The sequence below is a fragment of the Mustela erminea genome, chromosome 11 (assembly GCF_009829155.1).
Source record: "Mustela erminea isolate mMusErm1 chromosome 11, mMusErm1.Pri, whole genome shotgun sequence".
NCBI classification, from domain to species: domain Eukaryota; kingdom Metazoa; phylum Chordata; class Mammalia; order Carnivora; family Mustelidae; genus Mustela; species Mustela erminea.
Genome location: NC_045624.1, coordinates 69,595,390 through 69,609,890, shown reverse-complemented (window position 1 = coordinate 69,609,890; position 14,501 = coordinate 69,595,390). Strand labels below are relative to the sequence as shown.

Genomic DNA, 14,501 nt, shown 5'->3' with positions numbered 1-14,501 from the left:
TCAAAGGCTTGTGAAAAATTGTTCTAAAAAGTGCATAGAGGTGAGACCCAGTCAAAGTCCTTAGCCAAGATAAACTTTAGAAGCCAATATATTTTTATTTTTTTTAAGATTTGTTTATTTAAGAGAGAGGGGGGAAAAGAAAATCTAAAGCAGACTCCATACTGAGCAAGGACTCGATCTCAAGCCCCCAAGATCATGACTTGAGTTGAAACCAGGAGTCAGGCACGTGATTGCCTGCACCACTCAGGCGCCCCCTAGAAGCCAATACAATTCTAAAGAGAAAATCTTTATAAAATATACAGAACAATCCTCACACACTGAACATCTAACTGCAGGGAAAAGCATGGAGAATAACCATCATCACCTACCCTCTTTGTATATGATTGATATGGAGTATTTAACTATCAGAAGACAGAAGGTCAATAAATGTCACATGAATTTACTCATATAGATCAGAAAATAGGTTGACATATGCAAAAGGCACAAATGATCTTCTAAGATCATTCTTATTGAAAAATACTATTCTCAAGTTAATTTACCAATTTTACTCCATATTGCCTAATTTTTCTCCATTAAAATTTAAGTGAGAGATTCTCATTTAAAAAACAAATACCTTCTCCACGCACCCCCCCCCCTTTTTTTTTTTAGAGAGAGAGAGGGAGTGAGAAGGAGTAGGAGACAGAATCTTAAGCAGGCTCCACCTCCGGTGTGGAGCCCATTTGGGGCTCAATCTCACAACCCTGAGTTCATGATCTGAGCTGAAATTTAGAATTGGATGCTTAGCTGACTGAGACACCCAAGTGCCCCAAACTACCACTTCTTTTATATTTTTTAAGATTTATTTATTTATTTATTTATTTGACACACACACACACACACACACAGAGAGAGAGAGAGAGAGAGATCACAAGTAGGCAGAGCAGCAGGCAGAGAGAGATGCTGAAGCAGGCTCCCCCCTGAGAAGAGAGCCCGATGCAGGGCTCAATCCCAGGACTCTGAGATCATGACCTGTGCCAAAGGCAGAGGCTTAACTGGCTGAGCCACTCAGGCACCCCCTACTAATTCTTTTAAAAGAATATTTATCATCAATATAGCTGGTACACTAGTGCTAGCTTGTAGCAGCTCATGAGAGTCAACTGTATGTATATTTTCACAACTCTGTGTCCAGTGATGTCCCAAAAGTAGCTTGAAATCAAGTGTGGTGGGAATATTTACATCAAAGAGAAAGATATTACTATAATTCGTACTCCTAGCCCCGGAAAGCTGGTTTGCCACTATACTATTAAATATTAACATATAACGAAAAGAAAAGAGAAATTTGCTTGGGGTCAAAACCCAACCTTCCAATTAGGGAAACATTTTAGAGATTTTTTCAGAGGATATTATAAAAGATTAATTAATTATCAAAATCACCTATGCTTTATTAACATATTATTGTATAATGAAGTTCATCAGAAAGAGTGAATAGGTATCTATTAGCTATTAAAACACTACAAAAGTCCAAGAATTAAAAAGCATGGTACCAGTGCAAGGACAAAAAATTGGATAGAACAAAATACATACTCCAGAAGAAGACCCTATCATATACTATAACAATATTTACCTTGAGAACGACTGGTTGGTACTTTGTAAGTTAAAAGGAAAATTATTTGTGCCCCATGCCTCATCCAGTAATTCAGTAACTTTCAAACTAGAATTTAAAAATATTAACTGTAGAAAAAGTAAAAGAAAACAGAATGTTTACCAACTGTTTCTCAAAGCTCTACAGGTAGAAAACTTTCTAAGTTTCTCTCTTCACATTTCTGCTTTCCAAGTTGATGTCTGTTGCTTTCATTCTAAGAACTCAAATAAGCTAGATACACTGGAAAAAATCACAGGGTTTTTGTTGGTTTGTTTGTTTGTTTTTTAATGCCATCAAATGGCTGAGGCTGTAAAGAAACTTAATGAACTAAATTCCAGAAACTGGGAACCTCTGGCTAGCAGAGGGAAGACAAAGAAAGAGCTGCCCTGAGCCCTAGCAGGATGGTGGTGTTGGGGGAGGGGGGTAGGCTGCAGGGAGAAAGTGGCCAAAACAGTTTCAGCAACATGTGGGGGAGGGACACCGATTAGGTTCCTAAGTGTCCCGCCTGACCCCAGAACTACCACTGAGTCCCAGGAACCCACTCTAACTTCTTTACAAGGAATGGCACTTCAGTAGCACGGTAACGCTGTGTTACCACTGCCTACCCACAACTGTTACTGCTGTTTTACAAATACAGTAACTGAGGTGGAGAGGCCATTAGCCCAGGCTCACAGCATGAGTGGGAACCAGGATTTATGCTCAGGCAGGGTGACTGCCTAGGTTTCAGTCTTAGCTACGATGCTATTCTGCTTCCCAGTAAATATTTAGTCAAAGGTTATTCATCACTATAGCCTGATGAAGTTATTTACTGACTGAATGTACCCAAATTATCGAGCACTTTTCTCACACTCTCTACAAGGAAGCAAATTCAATACATGTAATTTGAAATTTGAAAGCATTGAAAAATTAGGACAATAGTTTATTTTTTAGAACCAGCAGCTCTCTATGGGTGCAGGTGCTGGGGTTTTCTCTTCCAGAATTCTGATGTTTAAGATGATGCATATTTGTTTTAGGTTTAATAGCTATTCTCTAATCAGGGAGTATCCATGAATTAATTTCCATGCTAATTTAAATTCTACAGTAATGTGTATAATTCTCCTTTTGCTCATTGTAGAGACCTACACCTTGTGTCCAGAGGGGGTGATGCAGGTAAAGTTACACTTCCTATCATTTGCAAGTGTGTCAGCACTTCTAAGGACTAACTCATGGTGAAATGGAGTAGATACTTTGCAGAAAAATCTGGACATTTGGGAGTTTCATAAACTGTTTCCTGAATTTTCTTCACCAGTGTATCACCCATCACCCAAATATATGCCAGTCTTTTGTTGTTTGAATAAAAACTATAATGTGGGTATGTTGCCTGTTCAACAGGCATAAAGGATTAAAACAGGATTATAAAGGGTTAGAGCTTTTCCATATTTGATGTTTCCCCCAAATTTTGTTTCTGGGAGCACTTTTTACCAGGGGTCCCCCAAGCAGGAGAAGGAAAGATGCTGCCAGAAGACTCTCTGATGGGGCAGGGACAGGCCCTTCCAGAGGAGCAGGAATCTCAGGATTCCTGCCAGGAATCTCAGCCAAGGCAGTGATGAGGGAGTAATAGGAAATGCTGGTTAGCGATCTTAGGCAGTTCTAAAAAAAGAATCATAATAGAAGAAATGCTGGACAGTGCAGTGATAGAATCACTCTCGTAGCACTTCAAACCCCTTTCCCTGAAAGTCTCACCTCAATAATATCCAACACTGAAACAGTGTTTTAATACTTTACACAAATTGTCATCTAACAGCCAAAACTTGACCTTGAGATCTATCCTTCACTTGCCATGGCTGGTTTTCCCAAGGCTTTGATCTCATTAACGATAGTTGATTCTCTTGTGTTTCTATCTTCTAGTCATTTTTTCTTTGGCTTTCTGCTCTTAACTTTTGCAATTTTTATTATTGACAATGAGTCTTCCCAAGCTCTGATGTCACATAATTGGCCCAGCATACACAGTTAAATAATTCTTGAAAACTGAACCAATCTCTAATGCAGAGGCATTTCTGGAAGTCACAGCATCACCCCGAAGCCTGAAACCACCTTATGTCTTACTCTTAAAATAAGTCCCTTTTCTGATGTGTATGCTAATGATAGGGAGAACTAGTATTTATTAAGTGATTACGTGTCATGTATTTTCAATAAATTACCTACCTCTGACAACAATCCTATAAAATAGGTGATTTAATGGAAAAACAGGTCCAAAAACATTGAGCAAGGGAAGGAATGGGGACTTGAACTCAGGTCATCTAACTCAAATCAGTGTCTCTCACATCGTATCACAGGACCTTTGGCCTATTTCTTTGGTTTTTTTGGGGGGAGAAGCTGTTTCTTATATGTGAAGTCACTTAACCCTTCTTCGTTCTGGAGTTTCTGTCAAACAGAGGCCCAGGTGATGACGACAAACACAGCCAAAGACAAGACCTGAACTGATAATTAATTAGGGATGAGCAAAAGAGCATTCATTCACTCTCTGCAAAATCAAAAATAAGAGACTACAACTAAAAGTATAGGGAATTAAAGAGATTTTTTGGAAACTGTAGTCATTATTTATCTCATTTGTTTGAAACAAGTTCTGAAATAATACAAATATATTATCTTTGCCAGATTTTTGGGGGGACCTGTTTTCAGGACCATTTCTTAGAGTCTATGTTTGAAAAAAAAGAGAGACTTGAACAAAGGGGCAACAAAGACAATACATTTCATTAAAAATTTTATTTTTTGAGCCCATAAATAGGCAAATTCCAAATAGTAGCAATACAGAGTATTTAAGAACATCTTAATATTTCTTTTTATCCATCTTTGTTTTTCTTTCCATAAACAAATATACTGGATTAAAGCAACAACACTTAACCCCAAGTTCAATGCCCGAGTACTTTCAATATCTATTTTGAACACATAATAAAGCAGAGGCAGTTAATTTTATTTCCATTCAGAGCTTAGCAATTACTTTAGCTTCACATTATTGTGTCACAAATGATAACTGAAGGGCCTATCTAAGTAGCTAAAATCATTAAACTATTATAAGCCAAGTCAACAGTATGTATAAAGTTAATATAAAACAACAACTAGACTGGTATACATTTGTTTTGAGCCCTAGAAGAAATGTGCCAAAATAACAAGCTTTGGTAAAAGATGAGGTCATTAGGCAGAGGGGAAAGAGGAGTCATGTCATCAAAATTTTTGAGGAAACCTGTAGGTAAAAGGAAATCAGCCTACAATTTTAACCAAATAGAGGAAGAAAGGGCAGTACATTATCAGGATTGATGGTAATTCGGGAAAACACATACACCATTCCCTCACAAACTAGTTCACTACCTCAAGAGTAGAGGAGAGCAACAGGCTCTCCAGGAATTCTGTTATTCTCCCACTAAGTTTATTCACATGGAACATAAACCTACATTTATGCTAACAGCACAGTATTGTATGGCTATTTAATCTGACAACGAACAACAGGAAAAAAATTGTTAGGGCTAAAGTGACTTCGGGCCATCTCAATACCCCTGAAAATAGGGGCAAAAAATGAATTATTAAGCAACAGTATTCAAAGAGCACTGTTTATGTAATGTGATTTATAAACAAATAAAATTCAGTAATCCTCCATGGAAAAAGTCGTAATATTTGAAAATTAGAAATGTTCTGATGCTGATTTTTTACCAAAGTGGCACTCCGAAGCGTTAAGTTGGAACAAATTCCAAACTCACACTTACTTGCATCACCTCAGTTTAATAATCCAATAAATGACAAAAAAGACAAACAATGAAAATAGCATCATATAGCACAGCAGCTTTGTTTGGCTCCCTCTAGATAAAATCTTCAGTTTTCCCATAGTTTTACCTAGAAATCCAGTTGTAGAATCAAATTGTGAATCCTGTGAGGAGAAAAGGAAAACATAATAGCTCGATTCTAATATTCTACATATGCACATTTAAATAATTGAATATACTGTTATTAGAATACATTTTTAATGATACTTTTAGTGTTTAATCAATTCAGGAACCTGTTTGTAACTTGGGTAATCAAGTCTGATTACTCTGTGCAAAACAAAGTAATTCTCTCAATGAATAAAAAGCTCTTTCATTACCCAATAAACATTTCTTTCAGGACCAGAGTAATTCAAAATCCCAAACTATTTAGGTCTTTTCCCAATCATGTGAATTAAAAAAACATTAACAATAAAGGTATGTAGTTTGTCTATTATCACACAGGTGTTTTCTGTTTTTGTTGGGGCACTGCTCTCCAAGGTCAAATGGTTAGCTGCTTTCAGTAAGTCAGTACAATAATTCATCCAAAATTTAATATGGTTAGCAGTTAAATGTACTTTATTTTTAAGATCTTTTTATTTAGATAGCTGACCTTGAAGTACAGTAGAGTCTATTAAAAGTTAAGAGAAATCATGTAGAAGTGGTAAAATGTGGTTAAGAGTACAAATATGGATGGGGAAAACTACCATATTAAGTCCTAAAGATGAGAGGTCTAGGTGTGGATTAGAAATACTCCACTTTCATAGAAATCTCAATATCCTAAGATGTAAAGCTATATGATAGATAGCCTTTGCACAGCTCAAGTTTTATGGAGTTCAAGCACTTTAGATCTATAGTTCTTCACCAGGGTTATGTATCACAATGACCTGGGACACTCCCTTTTTTCATAATAAGTTTGTGTAAATCCCTCGCCCCTGAAATTCTCTTATCAGTATATTTAAATTGGGAACCAGGCATAAAAATTTCCAGAAAGGTCCCCCGGTAATTCTAATGTACAACCTCCATACAAACATTGCTCTCAATGCCATATTTATTTTTTAATGCCATCCTCATTTTTTAATAATACAATTTTAAAAGCAAGTGGAGAGACTAGACTAGGGAAGGTCCAGAGAAGTAACATCCAAAATAAGCATTCAAGAATGGAAAGAGATGCTACAAGAAAAGGTGTATGTTGCTGAGCTCACTGAGACTTGAGATGAAAGGCTCTGGGATGTTACTATGTTCAAATCTTATTTGTTCAGGAGTGATCCTGAGGAGATTAAGCAAAAGAAATAGGCTCACATTAAGTCAAAGACATTCAGATGATTGAATATGAGGAGCTTTTTGATTACTTGGTAGTCTGTATTCATTAGGATTTCTAAGAACACTCAAAATAGTCATTTGTCCTGAGTCTTCAACAGTGTTTCTAAATATAAGATGAAAGTTACAATGGCTTCTACCTCCTCCTCCCATTTGTGTTAGGCAAGATGAAAAATGGGAAAATAAATAAACTTATTAGTTATTTCAAAGCAATGAGATACAAAAGGGCAGGAATCCAGGACTTACAATCTCTAATTTCAAAATGGATAAAAGTTAAAATGGTATTATTACTGATTAAGAGACTAAAATTGAGAATATTAGATCAAATTTCAATTTAAAGTCAGAACTACTCACCATTTCAGCTAATAATTTATTTTGATGTTTAACCTCATGGCCTATTTCAATGGAGAGCTATTTAAAAAAAGCACATATGTTATTACTCATATAAAGGTATTTAAGTGTTATAAAGTAAAAATAATACCACTCTAAACATACTTTTTCTCAAATAAAACTGTCTTCTGAAAATATAAAATACATAAACTTTCTTCTGATATTTTTTTCCACTGACATGAAAAGGAAATTTAGAATTTCTACTCCTTCTCAACTATGGCTATTGTCTCCCTGTTCTTCATTTTGATTTCATCTTAATACTTAATTCCATCTTTTAATTTTGGTACATACTTCTCTCTGATTCTCTTGGCCTTGCATGCTTTTTTCTTCCTTTCTTTGTATTTAAACAACAGCATTTATCTGTGTATTTTCTTCTTTACGTTTTAAAAGATATATACAAGTACCCATATTACCAATTCAAATCTACATTAAGTATTTAATATTTTTTTAATGAAATGGGACATTACTTTCAATATATACCTAAACTGGCTATTTATTTATATTCTACAGGTTATTTTTCTTTAAAATATGATAATAAGGGCGCCTGGGTGGCTCAGTTGGTTAAGCTCAAGTCATGATCTGAGGGTCCTATAATTGAGTCCCATGTCAGGCTCTCTGCTCAGAGGGGAGCCTGCTTCTCCCTCTCCTTCTGCAAGGCGCTCCCCCTGCTTGTGCGTGCATGCACTCGTGCTCTCTCTCTTTGCAAATAAATAAATAAAAATCTTCAAAAAACCTTAAAAATAAAATATGGTAAAAATTGGAAAAAAAAAAAAAAAAGACAAGTTTTGTTACCTCCATTCTGAGCTATGCAGAAAGAGGCTGAACCTAAAAGAAATACTATTTATGTGGTTATGGCTGCTATTCAGGCCAAAACGTATTTAATACTTTATATGAAAATTCATCAAAGGCTTCACTTCCAAGATATTTGGATAAAGTACAAGCAACAAATGAAAATCTTGGCAAACTGCTGCAAATATTATTTTCAACTTATCTTGTATGGAAAGCATATGGGGTGATTCTGATACAAAACCATACTAGAATTCTATAGATCAGAACATGAGCTTTTTTCCAAATTTAGCAATTCAGAGGTAAAAAAACAACTATAAAACTAAATATCCCAAATCACCTAACAACTTTCTACAACTGTCATTCATGCCAAAGAAAGAAATTTCCAGGAGGGAAAAAGCTTTTTCTAACAAGGAGCCTAAATTATCAACTGGAGTTTAAGAAACAAAACAAAACAAAAAACCCAAAAAACATTTAATTCTTAATTCTCTCTAAGTATTGATTTTCTAAATTGTAACATTATACAATATTACTTAGTTCATTGATCAACTCCTTTTGATTTAATATGACTTTGAAAACAATACTTGTTTCAGATAATAGTCTTCAGGCTCAATACCATTCTGTCTTCCAAAGACTAAGTTTTGGCAACATGAGCTTCTACTGAATGTTCTATTAGTGTAGAGTACATTTAATGTAATACAGAATCAATCACATATGCTGTTAAGATCACCTTTTTGTTAATTCCTTTATTTAATACATATTAAGCTCAGTACCACTAATAAGAAATTATGCCTAGGTGTATATAAAAGACAAAAGTAAAGGCAATAGAAAAACCCTACATTCTGGTAAATTTCTTTTATGTACCAATAATTCCAATGCAGTTCCCTATGTTAGAGAAATGGTACAAATGGTCTTATGATCACATGGGGAAAAGTGACTTTTGCTGTGGTAATCAGGTAAAGCTTCTAAGAAGGAAGGAGTGCAGTGAAGAGGAGCCTTTACTATGGGCAAATTTAGTGCAGATAAGGAGGGATGGGACAGCGCTAAGGCAAAGGAATAGCAGGATCAAAGGTATGGAGTGCAAGTGACAGCCAGCACACACACACACAGAGTACTATAGCTCTCTTGCAGAAGACATATACACATTCGAAAAGTGTGGGACATAAGGTCTGAAAAGTTGTGGACAATCTCTGAAGGACCTATTTGATCAAGCTCCAGAGCGTGAATTCCATTCTTACATATGGAGACACTGGAGACTTCTGGGAGCATATGATGCATTTTTTTTTTAATTAACATATAATGTATTCATACAATTTAAAGAACAGCCCAAAAAGATAAGGTGACTGTGGCGACAGTACATAGCTCAGAACAGACAGTGCAATAAATGAGAAACAAACAGGGTAAGAGGCTCTCTCAGTAGTTCAGCCAAGAAAACCAAGGGATAGTATCAGAAATAAAAAAGAAGAGACAGAAAGAAAGAAGTACTAAACTCAGTTGACTGACCTGGGGTACAAAGGTAGAAACATGAAACACTGAGATGTGTAGCTTAGAATACAAGAAGAAGAAAAGTCAGGAAAAGAACTGCGTGGGGCCGGAAGATGGACTGCTCTGAGACATTACTACAGACAACATACAGTACTGTAAATGCACCCACACACCAAAAAAGTAGAAGTTAAAAAAAAATAAACAAATGTACCATATGTTTTGATTGGCCACATTTTCTAATCTTCTATTTAAATCATGTTTATATTTTGACTGCATTTTGACCTTTCTGCATAATACACAACTTGGGTCACTGAATTCCTTAGTATGATGCCAACAATAATAGTTTATAATATGTACGTACATAAATACATAAATTTGAAAGTATTTAACATCTGTTAAATACTTACAGATTTTATAGCAGTTACTTTGCTTCTCAGACTTTCAGTGAGTCTCTCGTTTTCCTCTTCACAGGCACTGTAGCCACTGTTAGCATAGCCATAGTTCCCATAGTTGCCAGGAGGTACTCCTTCACCTGCAAGGATCAGAATCACAGTAGAGTTGTAGCAAAAACAAGCCACTTTTGAAACCTTGATAGGAAAGAACCAAAAAAGACCCCTGGAGGGCGTTGCAGACCACGTATGTCTATAATATTCACACTTCAAAGAAATTTTAAAGATTAATAACCAAACAGAGATCAGAACAATTCTAATGCCCTCTTTTAAGCAAGGAATGTTCAATTCATTCTTATACTTATTTACTGATTGTTTATTGATTGTCTACAAGACGTTAATAGGCACTGATATACAAGGATATTCGGGAGACATTCCCTGCTCCACAGAACTACAAATTTTAAAAAGGATCTAAAAGTAGTAGCATCAACTGTCCACTGAAGAAGCCTGGCGATGAAGGAAAAGGGAGAAAGAGGATAAACATAGCAGGAGGGAGCCCATGGCAGGGCGGGGCAGGGGTGGCGGGGGTAATCCTTTACTGGCATCTCTTCCTTTTAAATAGAAGAGAGCTGGAATTACTTATGGAGAGCACTAGCTGAGAGTTAAGAGGGACACACATTCCACAAATATTTCCAAAACTCCTATGCATCAGATCCATTTTTCTTTCTGGGTACTACTGTTGGGAGCCTATCTTCTAGGGAACTGCACTGAGACTACCCAGTCCCAGCGACTGCCCAATAAAGTACTTGGTATTCATCAGGCAATCAAACAGGTGGCATGAGCCTTGGAGAGTGAATCTGTATGCAAATGTGCTAGAGCACTGCGACAGGAAAGCAGGGTGTTGCTTCACCAGTTTGTTTTTTTTTTAAAACAATTGATACCGTCAATTTTCTCAGTAAAGGAAGAAATAAGACTGTCTTTAAGGAAGGGTATCATTTGGAAAAATCAGTAAAGAGAATAATGGGGGAAAATGACTAGGACTACACAAGTCCTAGGGGGATAAAATGATCCTGGCTGAGGCAACATACTGTGGTGGTGTCAATCCTCCCGGATGTGTGATTTTTCTGAAGAAGAGCTCATCAACCAGAGTTAGCCTGGGAGAATCTGGATGGTTGGACTGATCAAGAGTTTGATCGAGAGGTTTACAGCATCAGGGCTGAAGAAAAGAGCCCCAGGAGGCTGAGCTTGCTTGCCAAAAGAGAAGCTGAATATATGGAATGTGGGGACTACAACTGGACAGGGACAGAAGCAGTTTCAGTGGAGAAATGCAGGAAAGGGGTGACAGAGAGACTAGGTCTCTGTAAACTCAGAGTAGATGAAGCCAGAGACACAGTGAAAGATGGAAGGACAGGAAGTAACAGTGTTGGTAGCTGAAGGATGGTTGGGGTGTAAATAGGAAGCTCTTTCAAGATACGGCACAAACCTCACTTTCTTTCAAAGGCAAAACTCCCTCTGAATTCTTACAATTCTTACTACACCAACACTAGTATTATACTCTAGAGAATACTATACGGGTAGAAACTAAATCTGTTTCACTCATGGTTGTATATCCCCTACAAAGTGTACTCTCACACACACACACAATGCACAGTAAGGCACACTCAAAAAACACTCATAAATTAATTAATACAATCTGACTTCACTTTTAGTCAACTTTGAATGCGCCTGCCTTTGCCAAGAAGGAAATCATAAACTTCTTTGAAGGCAGAGACAATGTCTCGTACTTCTTCTATATTCCCTGTACCTAATGACTAAATGCAGCAGACACTTACACAATTTCCACCACTACAAAAACCACAACAAAATGTTAAACAAGTATGTTCTGGGAGAAAGAGGTACAGTCCTCAAATTCTCCCTCCATTGCTGATACACTATTCATAAAACTCTAAATATAGCATGAGAAGTTGTAGGAAAGCTAGTGAATGCCAAAAATCACCCTCAGCCCATGTCTATTTAGACAAATGCTACTTCTTTAGGGTAGTTTCTACCCTAACTGAGCCAAATCATTTAGAGATTCATGGGAAGTGTGCCACATGAATACCTATCAGCTTCATTATTTATCCCAAGTTTAAAATTCCAGGTCAATTCAATCTGATACTTAAAAAAAAAAAATCCAGAATAAAAAGAATCACATCATACCAACGTAAATGATAATAGACACTTAAGTAAGCATCCTTCCACTCAACTACAAGGAAGCTTCAGGAAGTTGGGGGATGGGAAAACATTCTATCCTAGAGATTTAATATAATTAGTCTGGGCTGCAGTCCAGGTATCAGTGCCTTAAAAGCTCTCCAGGTGATTCTACTATACAGTCAAGGCTGAGAACCACAACTTTTCAAGTCCCTTTTCTGCAATTTATCATGGCACACTGCTGCACAAAAACATTCAAGGGAGCCAAAGGACCTATTGATGAGATCGAAACTACATGGCCTGGCACTCAAAGTTATCTCCTCAGTGGGGTTCTGGTTCCATGTTTCCTATCTCAATCACACTGGCTTAATAATAATCCCATATACACACCATGCTTAATCCTATCCTACAACTTTTCAGGGATACGAGGAGGAGTAGGAGAGTCTTGCTTCCAACTGGAACGTGCCTCTCTCACCCTCCAATGATCAAGCTCTAGTTCAAGTTCTTATGTTTCTACAAAGTAAGCAGTGCTCTATCTCTGGAATCCCTGAGACACTAGCTCTATAAATTATCTCCTCGTTGGATCTACAGCTGTCACCTTGTACTATAATTTATCTTTGTACATGTTCCTACTCACCAACCAGACTGCAAGCTGTGGGAGCACAAACAGGGCCACAATCAACTGTATACTTAGAACTTACTCAAATACACAATAAATGTCTGTTATCATTAATAATGATAAAAAGAAATAACATTCGAGGCATATAAAATTAAACTGCTCAATATTAGCTATTTTTTTTCTCTACAATTTACCTGGCCAACTTTCTAGGATCCACATATTCATAAAAAGCTGTATTTTTCAAAAGCTCTTTCTCACAGGGGCGCCTGGGTGGCTCAGTGGGTTGAAGCCTCTGCCTTCAGCTCAGGTCATGATCTCAGGGTCCTGGGATCGAGCCCCACATCGGGCTCTCTGCTCAGCGGGGAGCCTGTTGCCCTTCCTCTCTCTCTGCCTGCCTCTCTGCCTACTTGTGATCTCTGTCAGATAAATAAATAAAATCTTTGGAAAAAAAAAAAAAGCTCATTCTCACACTACAATTTTTTAATCAATTAACAAGTATAAAGTTACTGGCAACTTTAAATACCTGACATTTTTGAAAATATTTTTTATTCCTTTTTCCATTTTATTGTAACCACTGAAAAAGGTAACATTACGTTTTTTTCAAATACTCTACGTATTTTCAGGTATGCTGCACGCTGATTTAACGGTGTTTTGTTTTTTTTTTTTTTTAAATACTCTCTTAATAGAGAGCTTCAAAACCCAGAATATGCTGTTTTATTAGCTGTCCGTTATAATGGCCCCTTAAAAGTCCTTGTGCTTGGTGAAACTGTTTCTTAAGTTTTCACACTGGAAAAAGACTCAGATTAAAAAAAAAAAAATGTTCTGGGTTTTAATGGACTTTGACCCTGATGTTACATACTACGGCCTTTAACAATAACGACAGGTACATTTACCTTTGTAACTCACTGTTACTAGATTAATATGATTGTTATTAGCGTGCTTCGCATGCAACATTCATTCTTCAAATTTCGCTTCTGAAAAAACTAACATCCCAGGACGAGTGGAGTACAAGAAACCAAAGCCAGACTTGGGGAACTCAGCAGGTTTCATAATCACTCTCTGACAGTCGATAATACAAGAAAACTTGGTAGTTCAGCTGGCACTGTACATACCCCACCCCCAGTCCTCCACTACTCTCCTTCTATAAATGTGCCATGCAAACTTCGGGCTGAACCAAACTAAAGGAAACCCCTAGGATCTGATACAAATGGTGTGTGTCTACTTGGCTCCGCCTCCAAAGACCCCTCCATACATCCTGCTTTCTAGCCCAGGTTCCAGTGACATAAGAACTGGTCTGATTTCTTTCCGCGTCCCCGCGCCCAGCACGGCCGGTTCCGGGGCCCCCGAACTTCGAACCTCAGCCCTCCTCTTACCCAGGCCTGCACGCCTCATCCTGCCAGAGTAGGGAAGAAAAAAGCAGATGGAGGGATGGACAGGAAAGGGCCAGGGGTCCCCCGGACGGCGTCTTCAGTACCAGGGCCCAGAGAAACACCAAGCTCTTCCCCCAAAGCGCCACGACATCACTGGAGTCTAAACATCGCGCCGGCTGATGGCGTCACTCAGACACCAGACGCCTTGCGAGGCTGCTTGAATGTCATTCTGGGAAATGTAGTTCATCGTCGACGCAGTTAGTGAGGCAGGAGCGCGGCGTGAACTAGGCTCCCGGAGCGGGCGGGGCTTCCGGAGAGGGCCGGGCGTTGTGCGGTCTCCGACTCAGGGTCTGGAAGTCGGAGGAGACGCCGCTGCGTGGCCTGAAGTCTCCCTGTAGCTTACTCTCACTTTGTTGCCTCTACACCCCCTCCCCAACTCCCCCACCCCACCCTGTGCACCTCCCACACCCCCACCCCGAATTTAACGCCGTAGGTCTGCCTTCTTAGACCTTGGGAGGATAGTTGACTCATTTTTCCTGATTCCTTCTCTTACTTCCT

The 14,501-nt window shown here is 38.0% G+C and overlaps 1 protein-coding gene across 1 annotated transcript; it reads right to left on the bottom strand.

The window, feature by feature from the left end:
- Nucleotides 1-4,351: 4,351 nt before the first annotated feature.
- Nucleotides 4,352-14,131, bottom strand: BET1 (Bet1 golgi vesicular membrane trafficking protein). The gene is made up of 4 exons (XM_032305344.1): nt 13,947-14,131; nt 9,783-9,907; nt 7,069-7,125; nt 4,352-5,522 (listed from the first exon to the last, which is right to left on the bottom strand). Exons 1-4 carry the CDS (start codon nt 13,963-13,965, stop codon nt 5,367-5,369), a joined length of 357 nt encoding a protein of 118 aa, XP_032161235.1. The 5' UTR covers nt 13,966-14,131; the 3' UTR covers nt 4,352-5,366.
- Between the last annotated feature and the right edge of the window lie 370 nt (nt 14,132-14,501).

Excerpts from the sequence above, each read along its gene's own strand:
- BET1 (XM_032305344.1), bottom strand. Across the intron at positions 7,126-9,782 it reads AAGTAACTGCTATAAAATCT|CTCTCCATTGAAATAGGCCA; the intron begins GTAAGTATTTAA and ends TTTTTTAAATAG. Across the intron at positions 5,523-7,068 it reads ATAAATTATTAGCTGAAATG|GATTCACAATTTGATTCTAC; the intron begins GTGAGTAGTTCT and ends TTCTCCTCACAG.